General features: G+C 37.4%; 1 protein-coding gene across 1 annotated transcript in view; it reads left to right on the top strand.

Annotated features, from left to right (window-relative positions):
• Positions 1 to 4743: 4743 nt before the first annotated feature.
• LOC102905805 (transmembrane protease serine 11G) overlaps positions 4744 to 15611 on the top strand; it is a 30461-nt gene continuing 19593 nt past the window's right edge. The window contains exon 1 of the mRNA XM_006983841.2: positions 4744 to 4933. Within this exon, the coding sequence (XP_006983903.2) occupies positions 4926 to 4933 (8 nt within the window). The 5' untranslated portion in view covers positions 4744 to 4925. The remainder of the gene's footprint in view (positions 4934 to 15611) is intronic.

Below are 15611 nucleotides of genomic sequence, written 5' to 3'. Positions count from 1 at the left end.
TATTTCTTACTGACAATAATTCTGTCAAACTTTGAACTATAAGTTTCCAAATACTTAGTTTTATAACATAAAATCTTTGCTACATACTAATATAAAAATGTGTTTAGGGCTCATACTTCTAACCCACAATTGCCTTGCCTCCTTGCTTCCAACTTTTTTTAACAGTTCTGCCATTTATGAGATACTAGTCACCAAACTCAAAGCAGACTCCATCACTCAATTGCTTTGCTGTGCTTAATTTCAGTATCCAAGTGGATGACCCACAACTACCTTCAATTCTTTGAACTTATAAATCTAAATAACCTTAATTTCTAATCTATAGTCCATTCTATGAATCTGGTTTCCTAATTTATCAAATCTCTCAAAGTTGCCACACTATCATACTATGTTTGCCTCCTAAAGACTACATTTCCATCCATTCAAGAGATCTCTGTTAACAGTATACATTTTCCATCATTACCATTGTTAATAATTCTTTAGTTTGTATCCTAAACCAGTCTAGCAAACTCTTAGCCTAAAAACAGAAATCTCAGAACTCAGTGACTCTTTTTATAGACAGAAGTCAGCAAAACAGAGAAAGTTTCTTCAAGCATATATATTAAAAACAATACAAATTTGGGGATGTGCTCAAAATATACTTTATTTACTCACTTGAAAAAGACTTATTCAGCCCTACATAGTGAATAGGAAGAGGAAGAGGAGGAGGAAGATGATCAGGAGGAGGAGGAGGAGAAGAAGAAAATGAAGAAGAAGAAGAAGAAGAAGAAGAAGAAGAAGAAGAAGAAGAAGAAGAAGAAGAAGAAGAAGAGAAGAGAAGACAAGGAAGAAGAAATTGTAACACTACAAAAAAAGAAATTTAGGCTATTTCACTTCATTTGTGCCATTGGTGATGCTGGACAGCCAGTTACTTCTCTTTTGAAAATGTACACTGCAATCTTCTCAATGGGTTTTCCAACACGTCAGCGTTTTGCCAAATACCAGTGTTCAGCCCAGGCTTTTTCCACTTTCCTTGCTTCTAACAAAACAGGTTCATTACCCACCTTCTCTCTCTGGCACTCCAGTATATCCCCTACCACTGTGTGTGTGTGTGTGTGTGTGTGTGTGTGTGTGTGTGTGTGTGTGTGTGTGTGTGTGTGTGTTTGTGTGTGTGTGTGTGTGTGTTGGCATGTCTGTCTCTTCCTCGTTTCTTCCCCTTCCTTCCATTCCATTTTCCCTTCATTCCCCTTTCTCTTTCCCCTCTCTTCTGTTTTTGTTAAATGTTTTCACCATTCTTCACACAAAGAAAGAACGAAGGGGAGGGGAGTAGAATTTTCACAGCCCATGTCCTTAACCAACAAATTCAGAGAGCTGCCGTTAGATTAGACTTGGCCCTCTTCCTCACCGCTCTCAGTAAGTTCTGTGGAGATAATCCCCGAAACTCTCCTATGCTTTCCTGCTCTTCCTGCTCTGATTTTCCTTCTCCATTCTTGAGCTCCCCCTAGTTCATTCTTCTGTCTCTGTATCTCACATAGCATTAGTTATCCATCTATAGTTTGGATGCACCCTCTAACACTCAGTGGTGGTACTTAGTAAGGGGTTACTGGGTCATGAGAGTAGAGCTTTCGTGCAAAAATGTTATCATAAGCATGGGACAGCTTGCCTTGTGGCAGCAGGTCTAACCCCTGTTGTTTCTTTCCTCTTCTGCACATGCTTGCCTTCCCCCTCACCGCTCACCACTGCCAGTGCCACAAGGAAACCCTCAACAGAGGCTAAAGAGGCACCAGGACTGTCCCTTCTAGTCCCTTTGACTCCACAATTTCCAGAATCGTGCTATATATAAAAATTTTAAATTAAATTATTCGTTGTATTTCATTGTTATAGCAGCATAAAACAGACAGAAATACCCCTTATCTCCTAAAACAAGAATATTTAGCCTCAAAGCTAATAAGTTAGCCTTATTTTAACAGAAATTAGATATTGGTATTTCTTTCTATATAAAATGGTTCTCATACAAAGACAAACAGTAGCAGGAGTGGTTAATCACAAGAAAGATGTTTTAAATTTTATTTAATAGTTGTTCCATAAATACAAACATATCTAGACTAATCACAAGTTTGATTTAGTAAATTATTAAAGTCATAACTATTTCCTGTTATAAGTAAAACACTAATAAGATTTTCCGAAATACATTAATATATAAAAATATATAATATATAAAAGCTTCTTTATAATTCTACATACTCTTTTTTTATGCCTCTAAAAACATTATTATCAAAGATATAAATGGTCTTTATCAGACTTATGAGAATGCCAAACAGGGCCACATACATGGCACAAAAAGAAATCAAGAGTCTGTATTGGTAGCATAAAGACAAAACCAATTTCTTGACGTACAAGGAATTTATTATCATTCCCTTATTGTTTTCTATTTTAAATTTCCTCTTCACTCCTCTCTTGCCACTGTACTTCCAGAGTGCCACACAACTTCATCGTGGTTTCTTCACAAAGGCGTCTGCAGGGCCAAGCAAATAATGATGCCTTCTGCACTGCTTCACCCTACGTATGGGCACTTTCCTTTCTTATTACTGAAGCCATTTACCATGCATGTACAATATACACACCAAATTAAACTGAGTAGCACTATTAAAACATCACTTAAAGAATAAAAATAATATTTTTTGACCTTATGATTAATAGAATTTTAAAATGGTCCTCCAAAATCTTCTATTCTAATCCTGCTGTGAACATGTGATACACACACACACACACACACACACACAAGATTGTGCTTTATTTCAATATAAAAGATATTTTTTCAGATGTTAGTAAAGGTACTTACTTCTGTATGTGGAGACTTCTATAATGAAAACATAGTATTATGAGTTATAAGCAACAAACATATTTTTTCCTCACAGTTTTAGAGGCGGAGCAGATTTAGATATTGACAGGTGTAGTGTCTGAACAGCTCCCTTGATTAGACCCTCACATGGTAGAAAGGTTAAACCACTTCTCTAGCCTGCTTTTTTATGGACTTCATCCCTGGGGTGGAACCATTTCTTATGTCAATCCCTTGATGCCATCACTTTGGAGGTAGGTTTCCAGGATAGGGATCTTTGAGGAACATAAACAGTTAGGCCATAGTAGCTACTAATCGATTGACTTTAAGATAGTCAAAAAAAAGTATTGCGTTTTGGACATAGTGCAATATGTTGAAGCAAACCTATTTAGAATCATAAGTCGTCTACAGTAAGATTGAGTTCATCTAGACTTCTGGCCTATAGAATAAAAGAACATAATAAACAGTTATTAGTTTAATGGCTAAGTTTATAAAATTGTTACACAGCAACTTAAAATTGATAATACTCTGAAATTTTCATGTGTCAGACAGTTTGAACATTTGCCTCCATGTTTATTTACTAATTGTAACTAATTTGTATTCCAGATTATTATAGTGACTTAGTTGTCCTTCTACTTCTGTGAAGAGACACCATGACCAACAAAACTTACAAAAGGAAAAATATATTGGGGGCATGCTTACAGTTTCAGAAAGTTACTTCATGACCATCATGGCAGGGAGTCTGTTAGTAGGCAGATAAACATGGTGCTGGAACAATGTCTGAGAGCTCACATGTTGAGACAACAAACACAAGGCAAAGAGAGAGAGAGAGCTAACTGGAATGGTGTGAGCTTTTGAAACCTCTATGTTCCACCCCCCTCCCCCATGACTTAACACCTCCAAAGGCTGTAACTTCTAATCCTTCCTAAATAGCTTCCACCAGCTGAGGAACAGGCACTCAAATATGTAAGATTGTAGAGGATACTCTTACTCAAACAACAAGATTGGTTTTTCCAAAATGAAAGGAGGAATAGAAAATAAATAGTAGTGTTGAATACCATTAGCCGAAAAGAAGGGGGTCAAAGAATAATGAATGCCTTGGTGCTTTCACATAGGAGCTGCTTAGCACATTGAAATACAGAACCATTTTAACCTTCTGATCTTTGTTATGAAAGTGAGCCTAAAAATCTGAAAGTACACAAAACCAACTCTAGATGCTTACTTGAGGAGGGGACAGTTGTTTAAATCAGGCAGAGCTGGGGGTACCAGGAATGACTGTCCTGGAGGCAGTTCAGGACTCCAGCATCCATAGATCCCACGTAGACAGGCTCTGATTAGATACCTGACAGTGAGTGGACTTTGAGCGAGCTGTAGCAAAGAAAAAGGAGAAGATATTTTCCACATTCAGGAAAAAGAGTCACTGGAAGAAAAGAACTGGTGTCAGAGAGATGAAAACCCATCAGTAACAAAGAAAGTGGATGCTGATACACCTAAAAGTTACCAGACCCAGACAAAAACATGGCCCGTTGATGAGACCCTTACAATGACTGTGGGTTCATGGTAAATCTCAGGGGTTTTTTCCTTCTTAAGAGTATCTCTCTTTAGAATAGACATGAGAATACTGGGCAAGATATAATGAACACGTATGCCCCTGCACTAAGAAAATCTTGTTAAGAGCATCAAATGTTTCCTGAAAAACCTTATGTTTCAGGTGCCTCTGAAAGAGATGAATGACTGAACCAGAGACCAGACATTTACTGACTCACAGGGACAGGGCTACCTCTAGAAAGACAAACAGAAAGCTCCTTCAAGAGTCAAGGGAGTTGCTTACGTTTGGGACTTGACATTATTTCTCAATTAGCCAGAACAAGGAAATTCTTATTTCCTGTAACAAAGACTTTATCAAGTGATTCTTTTCCTTACCTCAAACCATACTCTTGGTTAACATTTACCCGTCCCAACTTGTTGAACAAGTTTCTTTTAAATCTTTAAGCACTCTTAGCCTTAGCCAGCTTACATGTCTGCAAGAATATCTAGAATGCTACTCGTTTGACGGGATCACACACAGAGCAGCGTGGAGGTGGAGAAGCTGGCCTTCCCCGTGGTGGCAATGTATCAGTAAGTTGGGTTTTATTTTACCTATGAAGGGTTTATTTCATATTTCTGCTTCTAAATGGAAGTTAGAAATCATGTTAAGATGTCAATCTAACAATTTTTCTCTATTTTGTGTAATATTAATATTCTCTATTTCAGAAAAGCAACTTAGGAATTGAGGTTTTTACTGTTGGATTGTATTAAAGTTTAGTGTTGGATATGAGTTGGAAAGTTTAATGTGAGAATTAAGATAATAATGTATATCTAGGGGGACGACCAAGATTTTGAGGTGTACTGGTAAGTTTAAGGAGTGGGAAAGGATGAGGAAGGAAATGTTTCTCACCTCCACCTATGATTTTAAAAGATATTATGCCCTTTGTATTCATTCTAAATGATGCACTAAGTAGATTCCTGAAAAACAAAATGTTCAAGTTATATGGAAACCATAGTATTGTAGACCCCACTCTGAAGTTGATAAGTTCAACTGAAACTCAAGATTTTTAATGTACTATTTTTTAATTTTACGTCTCCATTCCACTTTTCTTTTTTCTTTTTTTTTTTTTTTGAGACAGGGTGTCTCAGTGCAGTTTTGGTTCTTGTCCTGGCCGTCCTGGACCACCTTCCCTTTTAATACTGCCTATGTTCTACTATTCTCCTTCCCCTTAATTTCCTCCTATAGCTCTTTTTTAGTTTCCCAAAGAATGTCCACTTACTAATCATACACTTATTGTTGTATTCTATGTAACAATTCCCTATGAAATTAAAAAATACAAAAAGCTGCTCATTCAAAAATTGATAGATGCTTTTCTTTTTAAAGTAAGAAAATAGAAAACCATATAAGAACGGTTTATGTAAGCATATGAGAAGTGTGACTCAATCCATGGTTACAGTACTTTTACATTATTATAGATAAAGTAGTCTATAGTAAGTAAATCATAAGTATTTTATTTTCTACCTTTCTGTCTGATCTGTTCTACATTCTGACATACTTGCCATCACCACACATTAATTCTTTATCTACTAGGGAGGTGAGCTAGCACAAGTTACTCAGGATGAAGGAATTACAAATGTCTTTTCTAATGTCTGGTGAGGGTTGTCCTCTCCTTTTGGTCAGTAAAAACTGGATATTGGTAATGAAACTTAATTAAGAACAAGTAGCTTTCTTGGCTAGAATCCACCCAACAAATTTATTTCTTTAAAGTTATTCAAATAGACTCTCTCTCCATCTGATCACTTTACACCCACAAGTTAGGGTTTAGTTTTTTTTTTTTAAAGAAATAAACAGATAGAATGAAATTAATTGTATTTGTAGAAGTAGTACACATTATGATAATTTATTATGGTTTTATTTTTATTTAAATAATTTCCATCATATACAAAATGTTAATAGCACATCAATAAATATAATTCAGTTCAGGGGCAGGATATATCTCATGTCCTGGCTATGTGTACATGAAAACCAGAGTATAGATCTTAGAACCCACATAAAATGCAAGTATTGTGTATGCATACCTGTAACCCCAGCACTGACAGCAACATGAGGTCTGGGTTCAGAAAGGGACCTAACCTCAAAGGAATAAGGTAGAATGTGAAGGAAAATGATGCCCTCCTCCGGCCTCTGCATGTGTGTACCTACACACACATGTGCACATACACCACACCCACATACACCCATATACAAAAATAAATAAGCATAATTAATCACTTTTCTTCTTCAGTATCTGACATTTATATAAGGACTGTTATGTGTTAGGAACTGTTAGTAGCATTGGGGACATACAATTTAAATTTCTGTTAAGGCTTATGTAAAACATGAACTCTATAGTACATTGGGCTAAAGGCAAAGAAAATCAATCAAATAAGTCAGGGGAAAATGACAGTGACAGAGAAGGAAAGAAACTAGGAAAACAAAGTCAATGAAGTCTGGGGAAAACAGCCAGTATTTAGCACACTAAGAAGCCGTTTAAGCTTCCACATTCTTGTAATCCTCCATTTCAAGGTTTTCAAGATTTTCTCCTCTAGATCGAGAAACCCACACTCATGTTCTCTGTCCAGGCAGTCAAGATATCACCTTGATGCAATTCTGCATTGTTGTGTCTGGCTTTTCTTAGCTTTGGTTCAAAGGGAATCGAGGAGTGAGTGTCAGAGGGAGGGCAAAGGAGGTGTGCACATGCCTTCTCCTCTCCGCCTACTGACCATGTCTCTGGAAAACACAAATAGACCTTCTATTTGTTACTTTTCACCATTTTTTGAGTAAAGTGAAGAAAATACACCTTGTTTTTGTACATCCCATTATGAACCACAATCCTAACACTTAATGTGTTAGCAGACCTCTTTAAATGCTCTTCTAATTCATTTAAGTTCAACTAATTTCTAGATAACAATTCATCAACTTCTGGTCTTCTCAACTTCACTCAAATGGATTTCATAGTATTTCTGACTTCTTTTAATCCAGAAATACTTTTTAAAGTAAGCCACTCTATATTTATAGTGATCTAAAAAAAGTGTAAATATATTTGTTTTTAATTTAGTTTATTAAATTAAATTAATTTAATCTATTTTTTTTTGCCCAAACAAACAACTGCAAAATAGAACTCAGGCTGAGTTTGATCCCCAAAACCTATGATGGAAGAAGAAATCAATTTCTGAAGGTTGTACTCTGACTTCCACATATGTGCTGTTACATGCTTTGACCCTCTGCCACTATGATAAACAAACAGACAGACAGACAGACAAATAAATAAGCCATCAGATGTTCTCATTTTTAAAATAAGGTTCTGAGTAATTTTATAATCCTGTCTCCCACAAAAATACTAGCATTTTCTTTATTGTAGAAGCATCAACCAGTAGATTGTTTTCCCCACCTGTTTTGTTATACTTATTATAGTAACAGGCTTATGTCAATGGGCCTAGTGGTCCAGGCCTAATGCCCTACCTCTTGAGAGGCTAAGGTAGGAGAATAAAAAATGCAGCATTTCCCGAACACTTCAGTGAGACCACATCCTCAAACTTTCTTTTTAAATTTAAGGGGCTGAGTCTTTCCTAGTACTCTAGTGGTCCCAAGTCAATCCACAGTGTTGAGAAAGAAGCAAGAAAGAAAAAAGGAAGAGGCATAAGGAGTGTGAAGAGAGGAAGAAAGGAAGGAAGGAAGGAAGGAAGGAAGGAAGGAAGGAAGGAAGGAAGGAAGGAAGGAAGGAAGGAAGGAAGGAAGGAAGAAGGGAGGGAGGGAGCAAGGGAGGGAGCGAGGGAGGGAGCGAGGGAGGGAGGGAGGGAGGGAAGGAAGGAAGGAAGGAACAAAGGAACAAAGGAGGGAGGGAAGGAAGGAAGAAATAGAGAAAGAAAAATGCTTTGTCAGATGAAAATATATGCAAGTGAGAAACGAAGTCTAATGGCTTTAACATGGCCATGGAGACCAAATCTGATAAAAGTGAAAAGTGGTCCTTGTTTTCTGGGATAGTGCCTTGGGCAGTAAGAGTTCAGGATTGCCAGCAAAGCACTCAGAAGCAAAAGAGCAATGGTACCCAAACTGAGTAACAGTAGTTAGTACTTCTCAAATAGCATAAATCTGAGCTTTTTCAACACACATGCATGAGTAATCTACACACATTATATCCATATACAAACATACACATATATTCATATTTTTCTATTTTAAGCATACATTTAAATAAGATACAAACATGTTTATTGATTTATAATTAGATTTTAAAATAGTTTTATTTATTACTTGAGAATTCTATACATGCGTAAGGTGTATTTTGATCATACACATCCCTCAGTCTCCTTCCCTCCACATACCAAATTCTTCCACCACGTATCCCTCCCACCTTCATGTCCTATTTTTGTTTTTCTACAACTCACTGAGCCCAGTTAGTGCTGGCCTTGTGTATGTGGGTGCAGTGCTATCCAATGGATCATGCCCAACCTTCCAGGGGCCACATCCTTAGAGAAAACTGATTCTTCCTTCCCCAGCAGCCATCAGTTGCCAATAGCTCCTTAGACCGGGGTAGGGCCTTATGAGCCCCTCCTTTATCCATGCTGGGATGATGACTGGCTTGAGTTTGTGTATGTCTTGTGCAGATAAAATGGCTTCTGTGAATTTGTGGGTGTAATGGCCCCTTCCTGTCAAGAAGATGGTGTTTTGTATTAGTTTTTTTTTTTCAACTATGGCTCTTACAATCTTTCTTTCCCACCTTCTTGTGATCCTTGAACCTTGGGGTGAGGGGGTGATGTCAATGTCTCATGTAGGATTGAGCACTTCACAATCACGTCTTCTCTGCACTTGACAGTTGTGAGTCACTGTGTTAACTGCCACCCACTGTAAAAATCAGTTCATCTGATGAGAGCCTCAAGCTGCACCACCAGCAGCTTGTCTATAGGACAAATCACAATGATCTTTAGTATAAAGTCATTCTACTTAAAAAGTCATTAGCACACTCTGAAGTCAGCATTGTATTTACTATGTGGTATAAACATGAACCCTATAATAATAAATATAGCTCTAAATGGGGCATCTATAACACGCTCTGTTCCCTGAAGCTCAGGAATCATCATGAAAGAGGGGACAGAAAGAGGCTGAGGGCACTGTCTGGGGATGTGTACCATGAGACAGTAAGTCGGGCATGACAATGCCATCACACGTGTGATCTCATAGTAGCTGTGAGTGTATGCATGTCACCTACACAAGAACAAATCACTCAGAACCTAGGATGGATGAGGGAGGAGCTCAAGGAGTCTCACTCTTATTGGAGGAACTATGGATGACTGGCTGTGGGAGTGGTCAGTTTTCTTCAGGCATGTGGTTCTTAAGGGGCTACCCATCCACCAGTAGAGGGCCCACAACATAAACATACAGCAGCATTAAGTAGACTCAGTTTACAAACCCAGCACATGAACTTGGGAGGGCAAAGTAGTTTGGGGTATAGAGGAGGGACTGGAGGGTAGGGGATGGAGGGTGGCTTTGATCAAGCATATTATATGCACCTATGAAATTCTCAAACAATAAAAGTATAATTAAAATAAATTTAAAAGTATCTCTGTACTGAAGTTTTGCACACATTCAAAATCATTTCTGTAAAGATAAATTCATTTCCTCACAATGTGGTAGATCCTGAAATGTCACCCCATGGTTAACAAACTCTACACCCTTCCTTTACTTTTCCATATATAGTTCTATATAGCTTCCTGAGCACTTGAAAGAGTTCTAACTCAGTACATAATAATCACCATGGCCTCCCAAATAAAGGCTTCTCATACTCCAGACACCCCACAACTAGGAATTTAGACTTTGTTCCTTTGGCATCCTGGACCACTACTCTTCTGGCCTTAAAAAGTTGACTGATTTCTTCTGAGGTTCACACTTTGGTGCAAGCTGTCTTCTTCACTACCTCAGTGTGGTCACTATGGACCCCAGACTGTGGCTACGATCTATATGATGTGTAGACTTGTGCTTACTTCTTTTTCTTCCCTCAGTGCTGCATTCACTTGAGATAACACGAGCACCTTGGGGTAGATGGTTGACACCTGCATCCCTTATTTCCTTGATCTTCTCATCCAGATATGTGTTTTCCCCAAACATCACTCATGCCCACACCCTGCATTGGTCATGACTGGGAGTTACTCTCTATGAATCACAGCTCTGAACTTCTAACTCTGCTCTTTCATTCGCGTCGTCTTGTTCTAGTTCATCAGACTTGCTTTGTTGCTGCTAGTTCATTTATTGTTATATTTTTTTAACCTTTTTTTGATGTGGAGGGTCTCCATTCCAGACTGGCCTGGAACTCACTATTTAGCCTAGGCAAGCTATGGACTGCAATCTTCCTCTTCCAATCTCTTTAGTGGTGTGATTACAAGTATGCACCAGTGGCTCTAATTTTTTAATTGTCTATATGTATCATCTGTCACACCACATTACACACAAATTTGAATTCTGATGTACACTGATCTCTCTCTCTTGTAATCCCTAGGCTCTTTTTTTCTTTTTGAGGTAAGTTTTGGTCTGTAACTCAAGCTGGCCTTGAACTCACTATCCACCTGCTTCCTTAAAGGGATTAAAGGTGTATGCCACCATGACCACTTGAAAATTTTTTTGTTTATTCCTTTATTCTTCTTTCCTCCCCCTCCACCTCTTCCTTCTTAAAGACAAAGTCTCACTCTGTAGCACAGGAAGGTCTTAGACTTGTGGCAAGTTCCTACACTAGCTTCCTTATAGGACTATAAAGGTGTACTATTGCAAATTCTTGAATATTTTCATTTTATGTGTATGTTTTACACAAGTGTATATTCACCTCATGTATGCAGTGCCCATGGTGGCCGGCAAAGGGTGTCAGAAACCCTGGAGATGGAGTTATAGATGCATGTGAACTGTCATGTGAGTATTGAGTATCAAACTCTGGTCCTCTACAAGAACAAGTTCCATTAACCTCTGAGCCATCTCTCTAGCCCCCACTGAAAGTTCCTTAATGACAGCCTCAGCCCTGCTGAATTCTCTTGCCTTTCATCTTCTCCACCATTCACGATGCCTACATTCAAGAGCAAATATCAGCACCTTACCTTTGTACAAACTACCTTACAAATGTCAAGGATGCACCTAGTCATCCAAGCTCGCAATGCTTCCTGGTGTCTGTACTTTCCTTTTGTCTGTTTCTACAGTAACTCTGCCACATTCTTCAGCTTCCTTTAGTTTCCAAATCTCATCATCTGTGCTCTCACATTTTACTAATTGAAAAAAGGTAAAGTCAAAGGTAAAGATCAGGTCATTCAACTTCCACATTTCAAACCTACAAGCAACATTGATTCTCAAGAATCCATCTATAATCTTCTTAGATCCCCTAATCCACTAGTTTAAATCATATGAAAATGTCAATGTATCATCATTTTCAACCTGTATGAAAGTGTTATGAGTGAACTTAAGAGTTTGTTGTGATCTGTTTGTAAGTGAAATAATATCCTCACTTAGCAAGCTTATTTAATCATTCCCTGGCATCTACTTTTTTTGGGTATCTAAAAGGTCATGCTCCAGATAGTCAGTGTCCTTACTGCCATGTGGCCCAGGTATGCATGTCTCAGAGTATCTCCTGGGCAGCTCCACGCTACAGCCTTGCTTGTCAAGGCATACTCACCTAAAACAGGTACTCTTAACTAGAGCCATGCACTACATTTATAAAGTTTATGTTTATTCAAGACCTAATGGATCATGAAAAACTAGTCAAATTATTTCTTAGAAAAACTTAATCTCAAGTTCCATTTTTCTAATTTTCTCCCATGGTCACTGGTATGGTTATTCCACATTACAACCATATAGAAAAAAGTTTAAATAAATAAGGACATGAAATTTAAGTCATCTGAATTATCGTTACTATTCTAACTTATAAGCAAGTCTTTTGAGCCACAATGGTTTTAGTTGAAAAATGAACATAGTGATATTTACCTTATGAACGTCACATAAATATTGGGTGAATCAAGTTCCAGAGAATGTTAAATCTCCTTTTAAACTTTAATTCTATCTAATGAAAATTTCTAATTGCTATTATTGTCACGGTGAACTGTGCTTCACCCTTACACCTCATTCTTTGTTTTCCCAAACCTGTTTGGGAAAGGTGGAGCAATCTTGAGTAAAGGACCACTCCCTACCTTCTCCAGGGTCCAAAGACTAAAGCCAATAGCAAGAAACTGAATACATCATATTAATGTGTCAGACACAGAGAGAAGGAAATTTAATAATAAAGAAAGCTTAAAGACATGCACAAATGCTACTTACATTTAGCCGATGCAACGCAGTCACCCTCCGGCATCAAACATAAGAACTTTCTTTAGACAACAATGTAAATGTTATCATGTCTCTTATACATTTAAAATGATCTAGTGTACTTCCTAGAATTAAGAACTCCTTGCTGTGGCCTCCAGAGCCCCACATACTTCATCGTCCTCTATGTCTGTGGCACCCTCTAGCCTTTCTGCAATTCAGCCGCATGGCTCCATTTCCTGTAGGAACCCAACAAGCTCACTCCTGTTCATCTCATCGAATTTGTTGCTGTCTACTTCCTTTTTTGCAATATAATCTGTCCAACTCTTTTTAAAATTACTACCTGAAGTGTGCAGATATCATTATGACATTTTGAAGAAAGCAAATTTTAGTGAAACTTTTTCGTGTTCCATGTATCTCCTGAGACCCTAACCTTGTTCACCACCATTTAGTACCCTCTCTTGGGATTCTTTCTAGTCTTTTACCTGTTGCTCAGATTGGCGTCTTTCTCTATGTATATGTGTATACATCATAGATGAGGATTCCCATATGAGGAAAAGCATGTGGTTTTTTGTCATCCTAAGTTTTATTCACCTCACTTAATATTATACTTTGCAGATCCACTTATTTTATGTTTTTCTGTTGTCTTATTGTTGTAATTTAAGACTTGGAGCACCATATTGAATTGAAAGAAGTGAAAGTGGGCATCCTTGTCTTGTTCCTGATTTTACAGGAAATGTTCTCAGTTTTTCTTTGTTTAGTATAGTGTTGGATATCAGGTTGCTGCATATAGGCTTTAGTATTCTGAGGTATGCTTTATCTATTTCTAATGTCTCTAAGACTTTTGTTAAAGAATGCTGAACTTTATCAAATACTGCTTTTGTACATGTGGAAATGAATATATGACTTCTGTCCTTTCTTTCTATCATGTATTCCATTTATTGGCTTATGTATGTTGAGGCAACTTTGTATTTCTGTGATGACATTCACCTGGCCATGATGTATGATCTTTTAATCTTTTAATGTGTTCTGAATTCAGTTTGCAAGTATTTTGTTGAGGATTTTTGCATCACTTTTATCAAGAAAATTAGTCTGCTCCCCCCACTTCTCTGTGTGTATGTGTGTATGTCCTTATCTTACTGTTGCTGTCTTTGTCTCTCTGTCTCTGTCTCTCTCTGTCTCTCTGTCTCTGTCTCTGTCTCTGTCTCTGTCTCTCTCTCTCTCTCTCTCTCTCTCTCTGTATGTGTGTGTGTGCTTGAGTGTGCTTAAGTGTGTTCGAGTGTGTCTGTGTTTGCCTGGTTTTGGTATCAGGTCAATACTGGCCTCATAGCATGTATTTGGCAGTGTTCTTCCCCATTTACTTTTATGAAGCAAATTGAAAAGTATTGGTATTCGACCTTCCTTGAATAGTTGGCAGAACTCAGCAGTGAGTCCCTCTGGTCCTTAGCTTTCCGTTGTGTGGGACTTTATTACAGCATTTCTTTCAGTGTTTGTAATAGATCTGTTAAATTGTCTGTGTCTTCTGACTTCAGTTTTAGTGTACCATATCAATTATAAATTCATCTGTTTCCTCAAGGTTTTCTATCTTTTTAATGTTTTCAAAATATTCTCTTATGATAGTCTGAGTTTCATTGGAATTTACTGTAAAATCACCTTTTCATCTCTAATTTTGTTAATTTGGGTCTTCTTCCTCCAACTTCTTGACAGTTTGTTGGTCTTACTAACGTTTTCAGAGAACCAATTCTTTTATTGGTTTTGTGTATTGCTCTTTTATTTATACTTCATTAACTTCTTCCCTATTTTTTGCTATTTTTAAATTTTCTACCAGTGTTGGTATTAGCTTCTTGTTTTAACCAGTTTCCTTAATGCACATCTTAACTCAAAGAGCACTTTAGAAGGAATGACCCTTTGCTACCCTGTTAAGCACCTGGCTCTGGTCCTCAATCTTTGGTCTCTAGGCACTTATTAATTAATTAGTTGCTTTTTTTTGAGACAAAGTTTGTTAGGTTACTTTTTCACATTGATCTCTCCTAGCTCATGAAATGAACTCCATGGCAGTGAGAACCTGTCTGTGTTATTCACACAGTGCTTCATCTTTTGGGAATTGTTTGAATTACTCAGCATTTTAAATTATATCTTTCAAATTTTATTTCCAATAAAGGAAAACCCTGATTGATTTTCCCCCAAGCTTCAAATTTTAATTTTTAAATAAAAACTATTCTCCAACTTTGAAAATAAACCCCAACTTCAATGTGTAGGTCAAAATTTGTTAATGCTTTTTTTTTTCTTTCGAGACAGGGTTTCTCTGTGTTGTTTTGGAGCCTATCCTCAATCTCGCTTTGTAGAACAGGCTGGCCTAGAACTCACAGAGATCCCACCTGGCTCTGCCTCCCAAGTGCTGGGATTAAAGGCGTGAGCCACCACTGCCTGGCTCAATTTGTTAATTCTTAACTGAAAATATTTTAAGAAAGCAGGAAAATGTACCCACCACCACCACCACCACCAAACAGAGAAACAATAACAAAAACACTGACGTCATATTGGGAGAAATGTTGGGGAAGAAATGTTCTGGTGAGCTGTCCTCAACAGCCTTGATCAATAGCATTCTTGTGCATTTATATTTTTTATCTTAATACAGTTTTAATTAACTATCTAACTTAAATACCCTAAAGTTTCTTTCAGGAAATATAAATTTACAAATCCACATAGGGATTTGGAAGGTTATATGCCTTGATCTTGATTTCTCCCCCTTGAATTTTTATCTACTAAAACATCATTTATTTTTATCATTTTATCATGACATGAGTCAACCTTCCAATTATGAAACATTTCTTTTTATTTGAAAAATGTGGGGCTATGAAAGCAAGGCACATAGCCTGTTGTGACAGGAAAGGTTAAAAAAAATCTCATTTAATCTTTAATCTAATATTTAGTATGTGTGCCTGTATCAACAATATT

Source organism: Peromyscus maniculatus, chromosome 10, assembly GCF_049852395.1.
Source record: "Peromyscus maniculatus bairdii isolate BWxNUB_F1_BW_parent chromosome 10, HU_Pman_BW_mat_3.1, whole genome shotgun sequence".
Lineage (NCBI taxonomy): Eukaryota > Metazoa > Chordata > Mammalia > Rodentia > Cricetidae > Peromyscus > Peromyscus maniculatus.
Note: the sequence above shows the minus strand (reverse complement) of the source record. Positions and strands in the feature narration are given on the sequence as shown.